Below are 25,516 nucleotides of genomic sequence, written 5' to 3' on the forward strand. Positions count from 1 at the left end.
AGGAATCCTGACTTGAAGTGGATGGAGGGGTCCACAAAACACTGGATACTGACACCCTCTCCTTTCATGTCCTGACATTGTGACCAATCATGTCCCTCCATCCTAAAGAGTGTTATTTTTGATCCAAAACTTCACTAAGACTGTCACTTTCTCAATCTCTTTTTTTTTTCTTCCAGAATAAGTTTTATCTCTGAAGCGTAAAAAGCAGTGAACGTGAAGAAACGCCGATACTTAAAACTGACATGAGTATTTGTTAACATCTGTGAAGCAGGAGGAGGAACATGGCCATCATTTTACTACCTATTATGTGCTTACACCTGTTTTTTGTATTTTATATTATTTACTGACATCTCTTGATTGAGCGTGGTCTGTCTTTTGTTTGTTTTTATTGACTGAATATTCAGCACTCGTTTCAGACGTAGCAAGGCCAAAGCTATACGTGAACACATGGATTACAAATGAGCTGCTGAAAGATGCCCACTTGTTTCCAGAAACAGAAAATGAAAATAATAAGATATTTGGACAAAATCTAATTTGGTACATTATTAGTATTGAAAGTCAAAAACAGTTAATTGGCCTGTCATAGCCACACTCAACCCCTACCAGAACAAGAGTCAGGTATCATCACGACATTAACAGCATTACTGTGACATTATGGAAGCTCCCAGGGTTCAGGTCTAATCTGAGCTTCATCTCTAAAATAAATCAGATCTTATCATGTGAGAGTCTTTCCATCTTGTTCCAACATCTGGATCATGTCTCCAAGTCAACAAGCAGCTGTTGATGTTTCTGATCCAGCGTAGGTAGAGATCCATTAGAGACAGCAGCTGCTACAATATTCTACTGACCACATGATGGCGCTGCTGATTTACAGACACACAGACTGAGATCAGATCTCAAGAGCTGGCTGGGGACGCATGTGGAGACACATTTATATTAAGACCAGGTGGAGACACAGGGACTTAAAGCTGATGAGAGGTCTGCAGTCAGTGGTTCCTTTACAGTCTAGTACATCTCAGACCTTGACTGTTGTTGAGAGATAATCCACATTATCTTTAAAACAGTCAGTACAGGTACATCAGATGAAAACCAGGTCACATCAACGTTCACAAATGCATTTTTTTTAATGGTCATTTTATAACTTTATAATTTTATATAATAAGTATAAACTTTTTATTATCATCTCACATGACATCAAACTGAGTTAGCTTTGTCTATAAATCATTCTAGGATCAATTTCTGGAAAATGTCATATATTTTTATATTATTACATAAATGATCTATTAGCCACCATGAAGGACATGATGGTTTTCATTGCTATTGTCTTGGTCTCTAGAGTCTTTTTCTTAGCCACACTGTTTCTGTCGTTAATAAATACTAATCAAATACGTCTCTCTCTGCTGCTGGTGAGACAGATGATGTCCACCAGCGGAGAACAGATTGTGTCAGATTTGTGACACCAGGTGTGAACACACAGATGGACAGGTGAGATCAGACTGACCAGGCTGGATGAGGTCTGAACGAGGCCGTTATGTGACTGGACAGTGACCAAGGTCAACCTCCCGTCACTCCTTTTATTCACAACACTTCTTCCTCGCTGCCGAGACGTGTGATTAAAGGCCAGATCAACACAATAGGTTTTGTTTGTTGGAAAGTGTGTGTACGATCTGTGCCAGCTCTTTGTGTTTGTCTAATCTATAATCAGCCTAATTGACTTGTGTTCTGTTTGTGACCACATTCTGTATTGTGCTCCGACCCTCGAGATGGGAAACAACAAACAATGCAAATAACAATGCCTCCTCTCACAAACTGGTCCACAGACTCACCAGGAGGGATCTGCACCTTTAAATCTGCTGCTACATAACCTTTCGTCTTCACACAATTTGCCACAGGGGTACAATTAAGCCTCCTTATACACACTTTTTTTTTTTTATTATCGTCACATCAACCTTTTCTGAACACGAGCTGAACTTTACAAAAACTCCACTGATGCCAAATCTGATACGATGCACCGCTGTCCTCACTTTGGAGCACTGTCCTCATCTTTATGTCCTCAAGAGGACATCTGCAAACATTTACGCAACCGTAAACACACACACACACACACACACACACACACACACAGCATTTGTTGAAGAGAGTGTGAGGGAGTCTCTCAGGGAGGAGTGTTATTGAAGGCCCTGCCAGTAAATTGTAAGGCCGTCACGTACTCTGTGTTATCAAGGGAAATTAGTCAGAATAAGGAATTACACGACGCATGATAAGAGCGGCTGGCAGCAGAAAATGGTGAGCTTAAGTTTAGGCGCTTGTCAGTCAGAGAACAATGGGTGACTGGAAATATCCATCCACCCGTGATTATTAAGATCCTTTGGTGTGAACTACATCCGGTTTGGGATATCACAGATAAACTTTTTTTCCCGTGGGATTTCCACAGATTTTTCACCCATGAATGTAGGCCCAGCTAGACTTGGGCCTGGTTTATTTGACCCGACTCAAAAAAACTAAGGCCAGTTTGTACCATCTGGTCTGATTATTCAGTCTGAATGTTGTCAACTAGTTGTTCTTGAGGTTTATTCAGTCTGATGTTATGCTGGCAGCTCAGAACAGTGATACTTTGGGTTAAATGTTGATGTGTCACATGGGAATTACAGTAGTTTGCATATATCCGCTCATAAATAAAGAACTTAACGTGTGAGAGACTTTACAGCTTGTTCCAAAATATGGATCATCTCCCCAAGTCATGACTCACAGGGGGACTCTGTCAACACTTAATCCTCTCGGCATCGAGGGCATCTGTATTTAAGTTAATGGCAATTCTCCATTCTAACTTTACAGTCATTTACCTGAACCACGCATGCTGACGTATGAAAACACTGTGTCATACCTGTAGGTGGTGGCATCTCAGCTGGAGTGTTGGCCGGTGCGTGGGCGCCTGGTGGGATGTGGATGTTGTTGTAGTTGGTATTTGGGGGACCTGAAGGCCCCGATCCCGGACCGGGAGTAAAGCCAATACCTGGTGTGGGACCCGGACCTGGTCCCAAACTCTGGTCCTGGTCTTCATTAAATTGTGAAGGAGGACCTCCCCTGAAGGAGCCCCCGTACGAGGCGCCCATCCCTGAGAAACCTTCGGCTCCAAACTCACCTATTGGACAGCGAGAGGGAGAAAAGACAAGAGCTTTGTTTAGACTGGATCCTAACGTACTTTACTGACTGGGCATGACATTAAAAAGAGACAATTCAAGGCAGCTCACTGAATGTTTGGGGAGTAGAAAATCAATGAAAAATGTTAGTAACATTGTATAGAATATAGTTTATTCAATGTCACATTAATTTCCAATATCAGAGTTACTTTGATATCTAAGATTTTCTCAGCGAAATCATATCAGTAAGTAGTGACAGAACCATCCCACACAAGACCATGGTGGTGGTGATTGTCTGGATCATTCATTCCATCCCAACATACTGTATTTGTGGCTATATCTATCTGTCACTACTTTTCTCAAATGCTGCTTGGAACCAGTGCCTATGCAGATGATATAATGCTGATATTCTCCATCCTGCCTATGGACATTTTAATAGCAAAATCATTTTTGCAATCAGAGGATGAAAAAAGAAAAGTCACTTAAGAAAGTGGAAATGTTGAGCTCATCAACCATTATCTTCTGTCCATCACCACCTAAAGCCCCGCCCCCACACGATCTGATTGCAGGAGAATAATCAGTTCTCAACGGAGAGACTCCAGACCAACTTTCCTCTACTAAACATTTTGTGGGTGAGGGATGTTCAGGCTGTATAAAACTTTCCACTTCTAAAATGACTGACTGATCTCTCAACAGGTTTTTGAAAAGTATGTTATGTTAGCATAAACATGGCTTCAAATTAGTGCAATCTCTGAGAGAAGATGGCATCACATGCGTTAAAGAGTGCCTCCAACCTTTGTTCACTTCCACTGTACTGTAATTGTGGACAGATATTTTCCAGCTGGGACCCATCAAACTGAAAGTTTTAGTTTGCCAAGCTTATCACTTGGCACTTGTTGTGATTATGTGTGACGCCAAAGAAAATTCCAAAGAAATAATTAAACTGAACAAAACCAGGAAATTAATCTATTGTGAAACTACAGGTTTCTAGAGTAAAACCAAGGAAAACAGGAAGTGAGGAAGGCCGGTAGTCTAACCGGTGGTCAAACACATACTGAACTATGGGAGTGATGTTCAAAGATCAAAATACACGACAGATAAGATAGATTTAGTAATGAAAGCTAGAAAAACAACAGATATCTGATTTTCATTTTTAAATCCAAAAACAACAAAAAAACTAAAAATGTTTTTTAGTATGTAGTCTAAAACGAAAAAGAAAAATATCAGACTTAAAGTAGTTTCTCCTAAGGTGATTTCTTGAATGAAGCAGGAAACAGTGTCTGTGGTGACCACTGGTTCCGGGTCTCTCTGGTCCAGGTGTCTCTGGTCCGGGTCTCTCTGGTCCATGGATCATTGTGTTCAGCTCTAAATGAACCTGGTTCTTCTCCAGATTCACAGATAAATTCAGACGACCAGATACCTTGAGTCAGAAAGTCTAAGATTCCATCTGAATATTGTTCCAGAGTCATGTCCATGCTCCGTTTAGACCAACAGAAAACATTTCAAGTCACTGACTGATGGAAACTACTTCTTCTTCTTCTGCATCACCTACAAAAACTTTGGCTTTTCTATGAATCAAATAGCGTACACTATCTCCTTTATTTTTCTTTCTGGTTTCTTTTTTTTCATAGATTAATGGACCAAAGGTAAATTTATTTATTTAATTTTTTTAGCTTTTGCCTTTTAAACTGAAAATCAAATCAACTCTAATTTTAACATCCGAAACCAAACCTGAAATACCAAATAGTACACGTACCCACATAATCGCATTAGCTCAGAATAATTCATTGCAATTTCCTACTTTCCTCATCCGGTTTCTTTCTATTAACTTGTACAGAGGTGTTAATGCTTAAAAAATGAGGTAGTGAGCTGCAGAAATTAAATGTGGCTGCTACAGAGGCATTTCAACAGATTGCTGGTGAACGGAGAGGCTTAAAACCTTAAGGCGTCATTTGGTCTCAATCACTCACCAAAACTTGTTTCTTCACCACAAGCACATGAGGTGACGGGGCATCCTGAATGAGTTTGAGTAAAAACGATTAGAATTCATGAGAAGACGATTAAACCGTTTTGCCGGGGAGAGCGTGTAAATCACATTCATAGGTATTAAAATCAGAAATGGGTTTTAGATGAGAAATGGGTCGTGGAGATTTCTCAGCTTTTTAACTGAGTGCAGGACTTTAGCAAAGCCTGCTGTATTTTTAATACTGCTGCTCTGATTAGCATTTTTACAGCCAATCACCTCCCTGGAAGTTGGTCGATAGCGATTATGACAAGTCGACATTTCTGATTGGCTGCTATAGAGGTGGCAGATCAAACTACTTAGGTGGGATATCGGCCGATAATGATTGGAGAACCCTTAATTTAGTTTAGCAACTATTACTGTGGTGTGTATAAGAACTTCTATGATTTCACTGTCCTCAACTCTGTTTCAGTTGTTGACCTCATTAAGTACCAGTTACTACCATACGTATAGGTTTTATATGCCGTTACAAACAAGTATTTCTACAAAGTCAGATGTCAACTTTGCCAAAGTTACTACAAAACATTTTAATTTCCTTTTCATTCTTTCCACTTCGGATGTATTCAGGTTTAGCAACATCCCCATATCTAAAAGTGGATTGATTATAAGTAGGGTTGCACCAGCACAAAGCTGTAAGGTATCTGATATATTGGGTGCAGCTATAACTGTAACTATAACCCAATAGCCCTTCACAGCAATATATCGTCCTACCATCCTGGGAGGTTTGCAGTATTTGTTAAACATTTTGTATTTCCTGTGTTTGCAGCATGTTTCTTTATGCTATATTTCCTTTAGAGGAGTTTTATCCTAAGCTGTATGTGTTCAGTAAGGTACTGCAGGCGTGACATCTCTAAAAACGTAATGAAGAACTTATTTTGTGAGTAAACTGTTGAGCGAAAGACGTAAAGAAGAAGAAAGTAGTCCCTAAAACAAAGCAACACAGCAGTGGTTCACGACAAAGGACAGAGAGAGGCTTCAGAGAAAACCTCACGAGCAACAGTGTTTCCATCTCCCGAACATGAGCCTCACGCTGGAGACTTTGCCTCTCTCAGCAACCACACCTAACACAAAGAAAACATCTCCTGACAGCCAAAGATGTTTGGACAGATTAAGAGATGGGCTGGATTTGCAGACACACGCTGTATTTGACACCGCATTAAAGCCCGGCCTCTGTCATTACTGCGTTATGATCCGACCCTCGGGCTAGAATATTTTGTCTTTCAACGAGTTGTTCACTTTCTCTGTATAAACAACGTTTAAGTGAGCGTACCCATTCTTTTTCAGCTTTCAGTTCTCTGTAGACACTTCTGGGCGCAGACATGACAACAGTGCTGAAATGTTTCTAAAGCATTATATTTACATTAAACTACACATACTGTACCACTAAGAGATTATATGATAGTAAAATGATTGTACTCAGTTTTTTTCCTCACTGTGTTTCAGCTACTATTAGCTGGAAGGCTAGAAAGAGCTTCTATTAGCTTGGAGGCTAGGAAGCTAGGAAGAGCTACTACAGAGTCACATTCACATTTAAAAAACTTAAATCTTGTATTTTCACACTTCAAGCAAATTCATCTAGATAATCTAGGAAATCTCAGCTTGGTGAGTATAATGTTGTTATTGTCAGAAATGATGGAAAAAGATGTAAACGTTAACAATTTAATGAACCTATAGCTTTCCTCAAAGCTTTTGTTTCCGTTATCCATTTTAAAATGGAGTGTACGTTTCACTGGCTAATTAAATATTTCCTATAGTAATATCATCAATTCTTCAGCCAATAATCATTTTTATTTTAACCTGAACATTAATAAGAAGGTCAAACATGAAAGATGAAACTTTAAACATTTTCTTTTCATCACAAAGTCTCAGTATGCAAAGCCATATCCGATCACATCAATTAAGGGGACAATAGCGTTTTCTCTTTTTAATAACTACTACCTAATTAGTGATAATGATTTTGCTGTGAATGGCAATAGATTCAGAAAAGGAACTTTTATCCCCCACTACTATTAATTATCAAAGATGGCATGTGCCATGAATGAAATCCAGTCTGAAGGTTGAGGGACGGCACGGCGCATACAACCACGCTTTCAAATGCTCACACACAGGAAAATACGTTTAGTGGCAACATACAGACACAAACATATGAATAAGACTTGTTGATTTTGTCTAACGTGTTTATTTCTGTCTGTACTGAAAGTCTGACTAAGAAAATCCACAAGAGAAAGCTTTCTGGAGTCGACCTGTAGCTGAAGTTTAAACTTTAAGGGAAACAACCAGCAGCCAAGTGTTGGGTGTAAATTCTGGCTGGTGTGGTCCTAATTGCTCTGGAAGTCAAAAACTTTGTGCTATAATAAAGTCTCATTTGGTGCAATGCCCAGAGTGGCTGGTGAATGTTGGACAGTCAGCTTCCTGCCTTCCTGAAGAATCCTTGTTTACAGCAGGAGGATTTGCAGTCATCTGTTCGGCTGCTGGACACTGTGCAGCTCCCCTGGTCCAATTAGTGAATGAGTGTCTCGCCAAAGGGCACGTTTAACAACAGTTTCTGAGCTCAGCATAGTTGTGCTCTTTCAGAAGCCCTGCAGCTGCCATCTGGACAGAGATCTAGACGTTAGGGTGAACTCTTCTAGTTGGTATTTGTATCTACTTTATTCACTTCCAATTCACTAATTCATTTCTGTCCACTTTGACGACCCAACGTCCTCTTCTAGCAAGGATCATTTGGTTCTATGGACCTGGTTCAGCCCAGATTCACAAGCAGTGTCTCTGCCCAGAAACAATTAAATAAATGAACAAAATTAAAAATAAATTCTGAAAGCTCATTTGTCCGTTGCCATCATACACTTCCACAAACGTGTGTTGTGAAGATCAGACTGAGACTAATCCCTGATTTATTTAAACTAAACCAGGAACTGAACCACACCTGAGTCTCATTACATTGATGGAAACACTTCTGAACACATGGACTCTGATTTAATCCTAGAAAATAACTTCTAATGCTAGAGGTGCACTTACTTCAACACCTCACTCTTATGTAATACTGGCTAGTTTTCCTGAATCAACAAATACGCAGTGTAATATTTCTGTTTCATGTGTTTGATTGCATTCTCCCCAACTCAGGGTCTACTTTGTGTGAAAACCCGCTGATGTTTTGAGTAATGTTTATGCATAAATGTTGAAGAACTTGTAGAGTTTAGGGTTTTCTCTACCTCATGGGAACTTGTTGCGTATGTGTTGCAGGAGACAATGTTTAATCAATCTCTACAAACTGGTTTAGTCAGGCAGCCAGTCCATCACAACACGAGGTGTGCTCAATGACAGACAAATATCTCCGTCTCTAAATCCTCACATTCTGCATGTTTCTTACAGGAATTCACTGTAAACGTTGGCCAACTCTTTTGGTACGTTTCCCTCCGACTACTGGGTCACAGAACACATCTTTTAAATATATATATATATATATTTAACAACTCAGCACTGGAAGCTGTTTTCTCTCTCTCCGCACACACCCCCACCCCCGAACCTCCACCCTCCATCCATTCCTTTCCTCTTGCTAAACACGTCCCCCTCCCAGCCAATGGAAAGTCAGACCAGAGCTGCTGGGAGACAATGGTCTTTCTGTAACTACTGCTGGTATATTAGTGCGCTGGTGGGTGTGTGTCCCCAGAGGTTAATTAACCTACTTAAGCTGCTTCTTGTCACCGTCGTGTCCAGAAGCACTGACAGCAAAGTGTCCAACAGAGACATGTAAAGATGTACTGTTTTTGACCTGTGCCAGAACAGCCAGAAGACCGAGTCCTTCTGTAGTCTGAAGACAGTAGAAGCAGAGTGGCAGGACAGGCTAGTATTGATATCATCCACTAAAACCAGGAAGCCTGCTCTTCAAATAAACTGCATGAGTCCATGAATCTTTGCTTCCCTTTCAGCTGTGAAAGTAGTAACAGCTGATAAGCCTTTTGGATTTGATTTGGGCCGTGTTTAACTGAAACACGGGAAGAAAAAAAAATGGATAGTTCTCCAACCAATCAGACATCTGAAACGTGATCTGTCTCTGTAGAAGTTCTGTCCAAATTCAAAGTTTGACCAAGTTCAGTTCAAATACGTGGATGTGTTCATGCCCAGTTATCAAGTACGTATCAGAAGGAAACTTGCGTGCACCTGGGACAGCCAGGTATCCCAAAGATCTCTGCTGGAGCACAATCAGTTCCCAACAGAGAGTCTCCAGAACAACTTTACCACACAAAAACATGTGTGGCTAGAGAATGGTCAGGCTAACTTCCAGGAGCCAAGAGTCCAAAAATAGTATGATGTGATCAGGGTAAGTCTCACTGTACTGGAACGTTTTATTCTGCCAGCATTTACCTTATTGTTTTTATTAGGATAACGTGTATTAATGTCTGCAACTAACAATTACTTTGATTATCAAGCTGGACATCCATTAGAAAGGAAACAAGGCGCTGGTTTCAGGTTCTTGGTCATGTTCTCATTTGACATTTTCTTGTTGAACACAACAAGCGTTTCCTGGTTTCCATTCAGTTAATTAAACTTCTGACATGGAGGTATAGATAAACCAAAACTGAAAGCAAACAAATGCAAGTAAACCTGCTTGGAAATCAAAGAACTTGTCTGAGAATCATCAGTGGTCATGCTAGAGAGGAAGGCTTTCTAATGGTCGGCTCAACTTGTTTTTGTCACACACACACACAAACTTGTGTTTCTATCTTTGTGAGGATATTCCACTGACATAATGCATTCCCTAGCCCCCTACCTTAACCTAATTGTAACCTTTACCTCTACCTTATGGTGCGTTCACTCAAGCAGTGAAGGAGCGATAAGCCGGTGACAAGACAACGTTCGACTCTACATGTCAGACAAGATGAGCGACCCTAACCCTGACCTTTTGCCCTAAAACAAGCCATAGGAGGGTTTAACCCCAAAAAGTTGTGTGGCCCAGAAAAAGCTTGCCCCCACAACTTAATAAAAACAAGAACGCACACACATGCTGGGTGGATGATATCAGCTGTGTGCTGGCAGTTCACTCCATCAGTGGGAATTAGCTATCATGATGACATAGAGACCCCAGTGCACACTGTGAATAAAGGGTGTGAAAGTGTGTGAGAGACATGAGCAGGAAAGAATAAAAGAGAAGCGAAAAGAAAGAAAAGAAATGAGTTTGACGTGTATGTAAGTGTTTACTGTTCATGCATGTGCAGCTGAGGGATGCTGCAGGTGATGTCATGGCGAGGGAGGCCGTGTTAGGGGCAAACACACCCACATGTACGTGGACCGAGTGGGCGTGGGCGAGCAGATGGCCTTTATTTAAGCAGGAATGCGTCAACATCACGGCTCCGACATGAAAAATACGTTTAGGGTTTCCCCTATAGGGATGGGAAACGTGTGCAAGCCCTGTAGGTGTTCATGTCAACATAAATTTCTGCTCGGGCTTGCGTCGCCCCGAGGGGCTCTTGATGCAATTCCTTGCTCTCAAAGTGCAATCAGAAAATGAGTCCAGATGCTGCAGAGTCCCTCGTGGCTCAGTATAAATTCTACTTGTAGCTGAAGTCAGAAGAGTCTTGGAATTACTAGAATGATCACATAATTCACTGAACAGACGCTCCAGCAAATTTGTCTATCTATCCTATCCTCTTAATCTGGTCTCCTCCTTCAGGGCTGGAACTCATCTAATGAGGGACAATCATTTATCGCAGACAAAGTCTGAAACTAGGGCAGGATTTCACCTTTGTAAAGTGCCGCATGAAAACAAATCTATTAATCTGAAGGTTGTTACACAAAACTGTTGCAAAACATCTCATTGCATCAGTACTGAATTATGTCATAACACAGGCAGGCTGTACATGGCTTCAACTGCTTTGAAAGATTACGCAGATAATATAAAAGGTTCCATTCAAGTTCTTATATACCATAATGTCTTGATGACAAGTTTGAAGTAGGGCTGGTTAAAACAAATATCCATCTTAATTCAAAAGATGCAATATGGATTTGTGAAACCTAGATTATTTTGAATACATTATGGGCAATTTTCTGTACCCTCTCATTGGAAATCTTACTGCAACGATATTAGTCAACGTGTGATGGAGATCCAGAACATGATAGAAGCTCTGACTCTGAGAGCTGACTGAATTTATAAAATATGAGGACAGAGAAGAGCTGGACAAGAGCAGAGACAGAAGATTGAGGAGACACCACAAATCTCTGGAACGAGTGACACCATTAGTTTTAGTTTGTACTAAAATTGTTTAGAAACTGAAATATCTCAAAATGAGTTGCGACCAGTAGCACATAAGCTGCCTGATCATAAGGATTTGGTTCTGGACTAAGTTCTTTAAACCGACACATTTCTCCCACTTTCAACATGCAGAATACTTCATCTTTATCCGTGAGTGGTCATAATGTTTTGGCTCATTGGTATAGCCTGTAAAAGCTACCATTATATATATTTAAAAGCTGCAATGTAAATAAATAATAATGGAAATAGTGGCTCATTAATGAATATGTAGGATTGTGAATACGATTCAGGCCCAGTTCAGACCTTGCCTTAACATCTAGTCTCACCTGTGTCTCCACCTGGTCTTAATATAAATGTGTCTCCACATGCGTCCCCAGACAGCTCTTGAGATCTGATCTCAGTTTGTGTGTCTGTAAATCAGCAGCGCCATCATGTGGTCAGTAGAATATTGTACCAGCTGCTGTCTCTAATGGATCTCTACCTACCGCTGGATCAGAACCATCAACAGCTGCTTGTTGACTTGGAGACATGATCCAGATGTTGGAACAAGATGGAAAGACTCTCACATGTTAAGATCTGATTCATTTTAGAGACAAAGCTCAGATTAGACCTGAACCCTGGAAGCTTCTTCCTCAGAGGAATCAGGTCACTGCTGAGGAACAAACATGTCTGATGGAACAAAATAAAGACACGTTCCATTATTCATGTGATCATTTCTACTAGTGGTTGAATGAATGAGTTAAACTCCTCTTCCTCAGAGCAGCCCTGTTGAGTAGGTGGTCTTTAATGTGACCCAGGACTCACTGTGTGTTCACACTACCAAAGGAAGGAGGTCACATGTGTCCCAGACCACCTCCACATGTGGACTGAGACCACATCAGTGTTCACACCTGGACCTGTTTAACCTGGACACTAGAGACCAGATCACCCAGGATAACTTTTAATGCAAGGTCTGAACGGGGCCTTAAAGAAACCATGTGAAGCTCATGGAGATGTTATTTTGCAATATTAATGTGTGAATTTATTAAAAACACTAAAATCATGGAAAAGGTCACGCAAGATGAGTTCAAGATTTTTGAGACAAAGAAATTAAAAACATAGCTCAGGCCCTTTCTATTGGGTTTGGCAGACATCCAAGTGAATTACTTGCTGCCAAAATGCAGATAAGCCTTGAGGATGGCCTGTAAAAGTGGAGCACTTAAACAACAGGAGGCTGTAATCCCTTTCAGATCTGATGAACTTTAGGAGCCAGTGGTCCTTGTAGCACCGGCCCTGTTTTTCCCCACCACATGCCTCTCTTAATGTGATGAACTTTAAAGGCTGTAATGGCCGTTTTGTTGTCTTACTAATTCAGTCAATCTCGCCGGGATCTGGTGGTGTTTTCCCACGCTTTCTTTCTGCTAAAGGTTAAGTTTTATGGTTTATGGTGTAGGCCTGGCATCAGAAGCCAGAGCTTTTCTGTGCGACAAAGGTCAAAGCTCAGAAATGAGCTGCAGTGAATATGACAGGAAAAGAGAATAACATAACAAATATCAGGTCATTCTCACGTGCACTGACATACATTCAGATACACATATGAAGACCTGTCTCTATTTAAACTAATGTCACACACAAGCACAAACTATTGGCCGTAAGAACCCATTACATGACTAATCTAGTCTTTGCATACTTCTAATCTGGTTTCTACCACAGGGCTTTCCTGGAAACACTCCCAGACCTGATAAGGCAAACAATACTGAGCCTGGCTTCATAGACACATAAACACATTCTTATACTCACAACACACACAGAGTCCTTTAAAGAGCAAAATAATTTTCACAAGAAATCTGTGAATTCCTGTGCCATATCAGCATGCCCCACCTGCTTCCTCATCCTCGTCCATGCCGATGGGCCCGGACTGAGGCGTCTCCCCGTTCTTCAGACAGTTGTGGATGTAGGTGGCCTTCCAGCGGGCATACTTCCTGTGCTGGATATTCTGGAAGAGATTGAATAAGAGGGTAAATGAGACATCAAACAGGTTATTATTCATGTTGGAAGGCAGCTTGTAGAGGATTAGGGTGATTAATAAGGGATGACATGAGCAGGAAGCAGAAGTTAGGATGGGCATAGCAGGGTAAAAATGAAAGGGGTAGCTGGTGACGTGTTGGGGATTTTTGTATGTCTGGATGATACGCAGTAGACAGTACTGTTGAATGGAACGATCCAGTTATTAGTTGGTTAATGATTGGGTTCTTGGTTTTAAGGTGTTTGGGTATAAGCAAACGGTTCACATGATGTGAAAAAATAGTCACAAGAATGAAATATTTACGTTTTGCAATAATTAAGTATTATTTATTACTGTGGGGGCAGAGGGATCTCTGGGGCCAGTGGTTAAAAGAGGACTTTGTTGGGAATATTTACGTAAAACATCATGAGCAATGAAAATGATGACAGACATTGGGTTTAGGCTAATTAACTGGGAAAGCAGGATTTGGGCAGCTAGGTCTGGACTCCACTAGAGCTCTGAAAGTACCCTGAGATATTAGCAGCAGATCCTTACAGTGCAATAGCAATTTTCAAACATTTCTGCAAAGAAATGACTCAGAACATCAGAGGTCAGTCCTGAAAGTAGACAAAGCGAACCCAATCAAACAATAATTGTGGATTTATTTATTCAAGAAATGTAATAATTTGTTCATATCAGTTTGGAGTAAAAGTCAGTGAACCCTTGTTTTGTCTGCTGTGACCTCCTTGTGCAATAACATCTACTAGATGTTTCTGGTAACTGCTGATCAGTGGTCTACAGCAGCTTGGAGGAATTTTAGCCCATTCCTCAGAACAGAACCACTTCAGTTCTGAGATGTTGGTGGGTTTCCTCACATCAACTGTTGAATCTTGTTCTTCTTTAACCGTTCTTTTGTAGAACCACTTGTGTTCTTGGGCTCATTGTCTTGCTGCATGACCCAGTTTCTCTTCACATTAGCTCACGGACAGATGTCCTGATATTTTCTTTAAGTCCATCAATGATGACAAGGTGTCCTGGCCCAGATGCAGCAAAACATGCCCAAGCACCAGCAATCAGTGCTATACTTCAGAAGTATAAATAAGTGATAATGACATTTGATCTGACATAGACCAAGAAACATCTGGATAAAAAAATCAAGTAAGTCTTCTTCACAATATAATATACCAAAGGTCTTGTCATGAACCGTTGTTACAAGTAAGTCGATCATATTTGCTTTATCTGTGAGTGGTGCTTGGTCCTTTGGTTCATAGCGTAGTTATGAAATAATAGTTGAGGCATTAAAAGGGGAAAGAACAACTTGGGCCTTTGTTGAAATTGATTTAAAGCAGTGCTTGGGTAAGGCAGGTATTATTTGTTCAGTACATGAATAGAGGAAAAAAAAACTGGAGCAGGGATTGAAAAGTTAAGCTGCTACTGGCAGAAGACGTTAAGATAAGGGAAAATGACAGGATCAGGATTTTAAAAAGTGGGTACTGTTTGCTGAAGACAGAAAGAGAAGATTTTGTTTTCGGACAGAAGTGAAAAGGATTAGCTGTAGCTTTGGACGTTTTGTTAGTGAGGCGATGCTTGTACATAGACAGGATCCTTTTAGTGCTTATTGAACTACGTAAATTCTACTAGTTTGGTACATTTAAAAAGAAGCATTTGGAGAAAAGAGAAGAGAATGGTGAGAAGACGATAGACAAACTGAGTATTAATACGTAACGACATTCAAATTTGTCCACCGTAGCCGTTTAAACTGGTAGACACTAGATGCTGGGGCGTGTGATATTTGTTACAAGATATTGTCTTTCACTATCATCTGTGACAGCTGTTTGCCAGATTTAAGAGAATTAAGACATAAGCAAGGCTTAGAGTGAGCAGGTAGAGGTGGTTGGGTTACTTGGGATAGGTGTGGTAGAGGATACATTAAAGTGGGTTGAGGAGGAGAAGAGCTTAAGAGTTAAAGAGAAACCAGGGCAACAAATTTACACTGACACGATGCTGATAAGAATGAATGGAGGCATTTCTGCTCCTTCCTGATAAGTGCTATGTTTTCAGCAACAGCTCAGAAACAATGAGGCCCAGGAGGGCTGAGGCTGGTTCTGGCGTAGGGCAGTATTTGCTTTTCCTCCAAGGAGTGACTAACACTAGACATTTCCAGTGAAACAACATTGTTGAGATATTAAATCAAAAAATGAAAGGATAAGAACTATTGTTTGACGTGTGCGGGAGAGGTGTGACTCACTGTGATGGCATTCCATTAAAAATAAAATAAATAACACGGTCACCTAGTTCCAAAATGAGTTCCTGTCACGATTTTACCAGATATATGTGAGTTTTATAAGACACACAGTCCCTATTATTTGTTTGATATGAATCATTTACTTTGTAAATTGTGTTAAATAGCTGGGTTACTGACAGTTGAACCAGTAAGAGACATTTAATCTTAGATAAAGATAAACCTACAGTCATATGAAAAAGTTTGGGCACCCCTTAGGAAAATCATTGCATCAGTTTGTCACTTGCTGAGCTTTTGAAGCAGCAACTTTATTTTAACATATGTTATACCTTATGGAAACAGAAACATCTCAGTAGTGAAATCATTTTCATTGGTCCAACAGAAACATTTTTATGTGTATTTAAACAAAAATAGGCATGTGCATAAATTTGGGTACCCCAAAGAAATAATTCCATTAATATTTAGTAGAGCCTCCTTTTGCTGCAAGAACAGCCTGTAGACGCCTCCTATAGCCACAGACAAGTCCCTGAAGTCTGGCAGGTGGTAGTTTGGCCCATTCTTCCATACAAAACGCCTCCAGTTCAGTCAGGTTTCTTGGCTTCCATGCGTAAACAGCCTGCTTCAAATCAATCCATACATTTTCAATGATGTTAAGGTCTGGGGACTGGGATGGACATTCCAGAAGATTGTACTTGTGCTTCTGCATGAATTCCTTGGTGGATTTTGAACAGTGCTTAGGATCATTGTCCTGCTGGAAAATCCAACCCCGGCGTAGCTTCAACTTTGTGACAGATTCTTGAACATTCTTGTCAAGAATCTGCTGATACTGAGAGGAATTCATGTGGCCCTCAACTTTAACAAGGTTTCCAGTCCCTGTGCTAGCCACACAGCCCCATAACATGATGGACCCTCCACCAAATTTCACAGTAGGCAATAAGTTCTTCTCATGGAATTCAGTGTGTTTTTTTCGCCATGCATACCTCCTCATGTTCTGACCAAATTACTCTATCTTAGTCCCAAAATGCTTCTGGCTTGACCAGATGTGCTTTTGCATACCTCATGCGACTCTTCTTGTGACGAACACTCAGGAAAGGCTTTTCGCGCATCAGCCTTCCAAAGAGCTTCCCTGGTGCAAAGTACGCTGGATTGTGGAACGATGAACAACTACACCATCAGTAGCCAGATGTTCTTGTAGTTCTCTGGAGGTGGTCTGTGGCTTGTCTGTGACCATTCTAACCGTCCTTCGCCTGTGCCTTTCCAGTATTTTTTTTGGCCAACCACATCTTTCCTTCACAAGGACTGTTCTTGTGGCCTTCCATTTCTGCACCACATTTCTGACTGTGGAGACAGACAGTCCAAACCTTCTTGATAATTTCTTGTACCCTTCTCCTAATTCATGATAATGAATTATCTTAGTTTTTTGGTCAGTGGAGGATTGTTTTGATGCCCCCATGTTGCCACACTCTAAAAAAGAACCTAGGACAAGCACAGCCAGCAATTGCCTCTGTTAAATAGCCTTTTTCATGATTGGTTCCACCTGTCTTTGTAATTGAAGGTCTCACAAGCTAGTCAAAGCAATTTTGTGCTGCAACGTGTCAGCTATAAATCCCTACAGGTCTTGAAATCAATGTGATTAAAAGGGTGCCCAAACTTTTGCACGTACCTTTTTTTACATTTTAATTTATCAAAATAAAACTATGTAATGCTACTCTGAGAATTTTGGTCTGGAAAACACTCAAATGTCTACATCTCAGTAGGAAATCAAATCTTGTTGCTGTGATCTTCTTTTATACAGTTAGAGCAAATTATCATGAAATCTTAGAGGGGTGCCCAAACTTTTTCATACGACTGTATCTTATAATTTTTGTAAATATTGTGTATAGATTTTTATTCTTTTTTTAGTTCTCTATTTTTTATTGTTGATTTTTAGTTTTTTGTTATATTTATGTATGGTGTTGAATGCCTGTACATTGCTGCTGCAACAGAGGAATTTCCCAGTTTGGGATTAATAAAGAAACTACGGTGTTGTGCTAAAAGTGAAAACTATCTTTCTAGTTGTGTCTGAAACGGACACGTTCACAATGTTCCAACCACATCTAGTAAATAAGCATATTTTCATCACATGCATCCAGATTATGTTCTGACAGATTATAAAACAGGTGGTTGGGTGCTAAAACCATGCAGGACTATTTTATTCAACACAGAAAACTGATTGTGAATTGACGAGGGAATCAATAAAGAATATGATCTGTGAGCAAAATTGACAATAGTGTTGATACTGAGAATAAAATCGAATCAATTTCTATCCCTAGTGGGACAACAAACATTCTATTGGGTGGAAATGGAGTGTATTTACTAACTAAATGAGGTAGGTCAGCATCCTTTTAGCACACAAACTTTGAATTATTAATTCCAGTGAATCTAGAAATTCAAGCTTTAAACTTCCAGATTCCAGATCAGCTAGTTTGCAGTTAAAGTGACCTGCCTACAGTGTCCCGCATGAGAAAAGACTTAAGTAATGACAAGCTTTTGAATGTAGAACATAAAGCCTGACACTTGTCTTGTCAGGGCTTTCTTGTTCATGGTGGAGAGTGATAAACACAGTAGTAGGCAGAGGGACAGATGGTCAATGCTACAACAATTTAGTGCTGTGATAAATTGCATTTGTTCTGCAGAAACATGAGTGTTGATATTGCAAGGCTAAGTGAAGTCGAAGGGTTCTTTTACCCATTCAACGAGAATCCATGCATAGAAAATATATTCTGGGTTCAGCAGAATGCAATAAACTATCCATTTTGTTTGACTGGGTTTTAAGTGTCTGCAAAGTACCCGGGAATAGCTCCTAGTTATGCAGGTATAGCAGCTTGAGACCGTTTTGTAGGGCAGTCCAAGTTCAAATGAAGTTCAAATGTGTGTGGATGTGAACACTCATCATCTGCCATGATCTACTCTGTGAAAGTATAGATGTTCCTGCCTCATCAAGGCTCAAGTGGTTTTCCCCAAAATATTTCAAAAGAGACTGGTCGAGGCAGATCTGTCTTTGCTTTGATTTCCTGGTTACAGGAATTGATGACCATGAAGACACTTTGATAGGGTGAATTCTGGCCAACGTGTGCGTGTGTGTGTGTGGGGGGGTGTTCTTCAAGTGGTTTCTACTCACTACAGTCCAGAACAGACCTGAAGCAAGGCATTCACTGGGAGTAAAAGCTCCTGATGGACAACAGTAACACTGTGCCAACCTCAACTGATCTGCCTGCAGAGAACTCCCCACGGGACACTCTGAGGACTCATTGTCTCACAGCGGACTCACTGTGGGTGTATGTCCATCAAGCCCTCATTCAGTGACACCGCATACTGTATGAACTCAAGTGTCCTGCTGATGTTTTAATGGCCTCGAGGTGACATGGACGTACTACTGACGAATGGATAGATGTGTGATTGTGACTGCAAAGAACTTTGAGAACCATAAGTAGAAAAGTGCTATATAAATGTACCATTTAGTCACCATTTTTCTATCAAGTCATTGATATGCAGAAATGTAACCACTAAGAAGTTTTTTTTTTAGTTTTAGTTGTTCATTTTAAACAACGACATGACAACCATTTCTTTCTTGTCTGTTTTAGTCACAGTTTAAATGCAAGGATTCCTAATCATTATCAGACTTTGGTGACATGACAATACTTGTTAGCAGGGTACATTTTATATAGGTTTTTGGTTTCTTTAGAGTATTTAAAAGGGATAGAATTGATGATGATCAAACTTGATATCTGAAACAAGGTCTTTATCTTACCTCCTCTGACAGCTCCCCAAACACTGACAAGACATCCAGCAGCAGACTGGCTGTGTAGAAAGACTTGATCATGTTCCTGCAAGAATACAAGAGGTATAAAGAATTAGCTCCTCCATTAATATCAACAATATAAAATAAAGTCCAAAAACAGTCCTAGTTAGTACTTTATCTTTATTTTATCAAACATTCAAACTATTGTACCCAACAACCCAAGTCTTCAGCAACCATCTAGTCAGCAATATTTAACAGAATATTAAAGTAATCTCCTATGAAGCACAAAGTTCATTTCTGCGTACATAATGGACAATAAAAACCAAATTTTATTTTCTGTTTCTCACAAATTGGAAACAATCTGTTCTCCTCTGGCGGACATCATCTGTCTCACCAGCAGCAGAGAAAGACAAATTTAATTTGTATTTATTAACGACAGGAACAGTGTGGCTAAGAAAAAGACTCTAGAGACCAAGACAATAGCAATGAAAACCATCATGTCCTTCATGGTGGCTAATAGATCATTTTCTACTTGTGTACACTTTTATGTCATAATATAAAAATATATGACATTTTCCAGAAATTGATCTTAGAATGAACAAAACTGACTCAGTCTGATGTCAAAAAGTTTATACTAAAACAGTCAGATCCAAGTTATAAAATAACCATTAAAAAAATGCATTTGTGAATGTTGATGTTGATGTGGCCTGGTTTTCTTCTGATGTACCTGTATTGACCATTTGAAGATAACATTAATTATCTCTCAACAACAGTCGTTGTCAAGGTCTGAGTTGTACTACACTGTAAAGGAACCACTGCATACTGACTAATTAAAATGTGTCTCCACATGCGTCCCCAGCCAGCACTTGAGATCTGATCCCAGTTTGTGTGTCTGTAAATAAGCAGCGCCATCATGTGGTCAGTAGAATATTGTACCAGCTGCTGTCTCTAATGGATCTCTACCTACCGCTGGATCAGAACCATCAACAGCTGCTTGCTGACTTGGAGACATGATCCAGATTTTGGAGCAAGATGGAAAGACTCTCACACGTTAAGTTTTTATTCAGAGCTGAGTGAGCTGTCAGATTTCAAACGCTTGAAGGAGGTTTTGGTTTGGTAATCTCTGAAGACATAGTGTAAAGCTGGATTAAATGCTCACATTTATGTGACATCAAAGAAGTTAGATGTGACAGATGAAGTGAGATAAACAGACTACTCACTACATGTTGTGACTTCAGGCTTAACGTGTCTGCCTAATTAGACATGGTAAGTAATGAACACCAGCTCCATGGTACTGAGCAGAAAGATGGAGGTCACACACTCTTTTAATGTACAGACATCCTATTAAACCTTAGATATTATATTTATTTCCATTTAACAACAACACCAGGCATAAACATGACTGAGTAAATCATTTAAATGTTGCCGATACAGGTGTAACTCTGAGGTTTTTTGGTTTTAAAGTAGTCAAATCCAGCAGCCACAGCCCAGATTTACTGGCACTCAGCTAGAGGTGATTTCCCATCAACACACACAGTTAAAGCAAAGGACCATGAATGGGCTTCTTGTGTTGCAGCGTACTACTGAAGCAGTAGCATAACATGTTGGAGGAAGTTTCTTATTCCACCAGTTTCCCATAAATGTTCACCTGTGTAATCACGTCTTCATGAGTACTTGTGTTTGTAGCCGTGTTCTAGCTAAGACGCCACCGAGCCCAGCGTCCTGTTAGCAGCAGGACGCTGGGCTCTTGTTAAAAAAAAAACTCCAGGTTGTTTGTGTTGCCCCTTCAGAGGATAACAGAAATGTTTCCCAGTCCTGTTACATGTACCGGCCTGGAAAACAAGGGAGGCTCTGAGTGGAAATTTACACCGCAAACAACTCCACAGAACCTGACGCCTGTATCCATTCATCCTCCATGAGCTGTTCACACTCACTGACAGGAGGGGAAATGGACTTTTCCTGCTGTCCGAGTTTGTTTACCCCAAACGAAAGGTCATCTGCAGTGTTGGCCAAAGAGAAGCTGTCCTGTGTTTGCACTGCGGTGGTACTACTCCAATTGTTCCTCAAGTCTCAACAACCCTGCAGTTTTCTGGTTGTCATTTTTGTTAACAGTTCAAATACAGAGCTGAGTAGAGGTGCTGCGATCACCTAATGGCCGACTGTGTGAGGCGCTATTGGTCGATCACAGGGTCCACTTCAAGAAATACTTATTTTGAGTAATTGCTAGGACTGGGTATCAATACTGACTTCCTGGTATTAATGGTGATGCCAACACCAATGCTAGTGGTGATACTAATGGCGATGCATGTGGTTCAGCTAATGGCAATGCTAGTGGTGATGCTCAGTGCATTGCTAGTGATAATGATAATGACAATGCTAATCGCATCGCTCTATGTTGGTGTTAGCAACCTTTGGCAGTGGTTAGCATCACAGCATGAAGGTTGTGGGTTGTAACCTGCTGGAGAACTGGAGCCTATCCCAGCTGTCACTGGGGGAAGAGGTGGGGTCCACCCTGGACAGGTCTCCAGTCTATCACAGGGCTAAGACAGAGAGACACTCACACCTACGGCCAATTTAGAATCACCAATGAACCTAACCAGCATGTCTTTGGATGGTGGGAGGAAGCTGGAGTACCCGGAGTACCCGTAATTGATTGAACAAATAACTGTTTGTTACAGCCCTATATAAGTAAGTATACTAATAAACCGAGCTGCAACCTCAGGTGGTGAACAATGAAGCAAACACTAAAAACTCCTCTAATGACCTCCATGTTAAAACGCCCAACTTCACAGCAGAAATCAACATGTTAATAAAAAACTGTTGTGGACACTGATTGGTCAGCGCCCCAGAGGATCTCCCAAACACTTCCTGGCTCTGTGAACTGCCCTTCGGTTATGGTTTATTTTATATTTAATAAATGCAGCCCTCAGAAATCCTACAGAACCATGACACCTTGTAACCATATGAAAGACATAAAAATCTTTTTATGATTTAATTCCCAGATGGTTCCTCTCTATAAACCTTCACAGTACGTCATATTCCAGATGATAAGAGGAATGAAAGGAATGAAATGTAAGAAAATCATAAGTTATCAAGAGAAATCCTTTAAAGCAACTTTATTATTTAAACCTGTTACTTTAGTAGAGGATGATTCAGGTATTCGCTCTGTCCAGCTCTACGTCATTTAAGAAAATTTAAAAACTAAACCAAATGATGCCAACAAGTGCTTAACTGCTTTACCATTTCATTTTTTTGTTTTATTTTGCTCTCCTCCTGGTTTCCATTTGCACATCTCTCTAAAGGTTAAAGTTCTGGTTTAGTTATTTAAAGACTTCAGCGTTAACATGATTCAAACCAGTCCTGTTAGAACAGTCGTATCACACCCGATCAGCAGACTCTGGAGGTTTTCTGACGATGCCAAATGTTTCTACTTCCATGGAAGAAAAACTGTCTGGGACTCCTTGTACAGACGCTAAAGTCCTCCGGGACCAATATGACTTTGGGCTTTTTAAATAAAGTTGACTGGACCCAGGAGAATTGAGGAGCATTTCCCTGGAAGATGTAGGAAAGACTGGGATGGTAGAAATGTAGAGAGTGGGTGCACATTGAGTTTTATCTTTCCACTGCAGACTACTCATCTTCCTCCTCGGCCTTCCTCTTCTTCTTCTTCTTCTTCTTGGCCTCCTCCTTCTTCTTCTTGGTCTCCTTCATCTTCTTCGTCTTCTTCTTCTTCTTCTTGGTCTCCTTCGTCTTCTTCTTCTTCTTGGTCTCCTTCTTCTCCTTCTTCTCTTAAAATCATCCTATCGTTTTAAAGATGCCTGGATCAGGCCTAATACCCATCTCCTGATGCTGACTGGAACATCTCTAGCTACAGATAATATTTGTTTTGTGGCCTTCTTCTGCAGCTGATTGCGATTCCTGGTAAATTTGCCGACGTGTCCGACATCATGTCACATTTCCAGGAGCTCTGGTGATCTGTCCTGACCTAAGTGAGGCGTGGACGGACAGACATGTTTCAGAGATATCAAACATGAACCACACCAACATGTGCATGTGGTTGTGTTAACATGATGTCCTGTGAACACATGTGGTCAGAGGCTCTGCATGAGTCACTGCCTGTTGCTAGGAGACAAATATAACATAGTGTGTGTGCGGGTGTGTGTGTGTTCTAATAAAACACAGCCAGATGTGGCAGTCGCTCAAGTGCAATCCCTCTGGTGATGTGGTTAGCTGGCAGGAAGAGACATGTTTGAATGACAGAGGAGAGGAAGAGGAAGAGGAGAATGAGAGGAACAGGTGTGAAAGGGGAAGAGGAGGAAGAGAAGAGGGGAAGGGGAAGGGGAAGGGAAGGGAAGGGAAGGGAAAAGGGATGGGGAAGAGGGAAGGGAAGTAAGAGGAGAGGAGGGGAAGAAGAAGAAGGGGAGAGTAAGAGGTGAGGGAGAGGATGAGCAGGAGAGGAGGGGAAGCAGAAAAGTGGAGGAAGAGGAGAGTAGAGAAAGATGATGAAAAGGGAATAAGGAGAGGAAGTAGGAAGGAATAGGACCAGGAAGGTGAAGAGGAAGAGGAGAGGAATTTATCTGAACAGAAACCAAAACAGGGCGGTGGATGGATTTCAGCTTGTGTTGTGATTGGCTGACTTGTAGTCGAGGGTCAGGCTCAAACTGAGTACTCAAACAGAGTAAAGAAGATTTTCCACATCAGCCACAATAAAACCACTCAACACCGACTAATTCTTCTGATGGAAGAAAACAAGGTGCTTCTCACTTGTGGAATCGTCCTCCTCGGTCCTCGTTGTCGGCGTACAGGAACATCTTTAAGGCGTAGTTTTCAATGTGGGCGTTGCCAACCACCTCCTGACTGATGGAGTCGTTGTCACTCAGCTCCTTCTTCATCTGGAAAAACATAAAAATAAACCATAAGCTGTAAACTGAGCATAAAAGACAAACTTAAACACTAAAACAACTTTAAGTGAATGAACTCAAACTTTTATTGTGAAAGGTCAAAGACGACCACAATGATTTAATAAACGGATTAAATGAATGAACGAAAGATTCATTGAGAAAACTGGAATAATGTGAACATGAAGGTTCTCAGTCATCCAGGTCATGGTTACAAAAAAAAACTAAGCTGAAACAAAGACAACTGGACTTGTTGTCCATTAAAATGTCAGTAGCACCTAAGAAGAACGTAATCATGATGTTTGTAGAACGTCAGCTGAACATCAGAAGAACGTCAGGGTTTCTTAAAGACTTTTCATCCAGGTAGGAATTTGTTTTAATAAGCCCAAATGTCTGATGAATTTTTTGAGGAATTTAGGTTTGAATAAGAAGAGTTGTCTCAGAGCTGAGAATAAAATAACTACATGTCAGATAGTACCAGTGCACCAAGGCCTTGCATAGTTTCATCTATTACGAGCTGTTTAAAGGCTTAATTCAGCTTCCTGAAGTCTTCGCTGTCATTAGCAGCACATTATTCAGGTTTGTTTGTCAGCTGAAGCTCTACCTCTGAGCAACGTGACCAAGTGGAGATAGAGAGAGACTTTGCAGCTCTGCAGCTCAGCTTAGAAACAACAAGAAGACTGGTTTTGGTTTCTTCTATCAGCTACTGGAATTTAAAGGAGTAAATTATACCCCAACTTCACCACCAGTCATTTAGAACTGAAGACTTGGATGGAACGTCTTCTAAAAACCAAACAAGTAGCCTTTGTTTCAGCTTTTTTTTTTGACAGAGGTATAACACACAGTACAGATATTTATATATTTATATTTAGACCCTCTAGAAGTGTGTATTGGTGCCTTCATCTGCAGAGGCTCGGCTCTCCGCCTGGATTTCCTCATTATTTTGCTGTGTTCAGGACACTACTGGGCTGGGCTGCAACTTTTGGGAAGTGGGTGTGTTGCTTCCAGCCAATAACGGCGCAGAGAGTGAGAGCAGCAGGACCATGTTCATAAACACAAGAGAGGACAGGATGAAGCGAGGCCTTCCTACAGGGAGGTGTGGTCATTTCATGTAGGTATTTCTCTGTCCCTCTGTCCGAACAGAGTTTCTGTTTGTTTGAACCACTGATGGGAGGACAACTAGTCAAAAGACCAGCCATTC

At 40.7% G+C, this 25,516-nt stretch overlaps 1 protein-coding gene across 2 annotated transcripts in view; it reads right to left on the reverse strand.

Moving 5' to 3' along the window:
- The window catches only part of vta1 (vesicle (multivesicular body) trafficking 1), a 48,893-nt gene that overhangs the window by 8,299 nt on the left and 15,078 nt on the right, over positions 1 to 25,516 (reverse strand). For both annotated transcript variants that reach the window (XM_084560707.1, XM_084560706.1), the window contains exons 3-6: positions 24,182 to 24,309; positions 19,427 to 19,502; positions 13,271 to 13,385; positions 2,885 to 3,142 (exon numbers count right to left, since the gene is read on the reverse strand). In XM_084560707.1, the coding sequence (XP_084416833.1) occupies positions 2,885 to 3,142; positions 13,271 to 13,385; positions 19,427 to 19,502; positions 24,182 to 24,309 (577 nt within the window). The remainder of the gene's footprint in view (positions 1 to 2,884; positions 3,143 to 13,270; positions 13,386 to 19,426; positions 19,503 to 24,181; positions 24,310 to 25,516) is intronic.

Source organism: Chelon labrosus, assembly GCF_963514085.1.
Source record: "Chelon labrosus genome assembly, chromosome: 14".
NCBI lineage: Eukaryota > Metazoa > Chordata > Actinopteri > Mugiliformes > Mugilidae > Chelon > Chelon labrosus.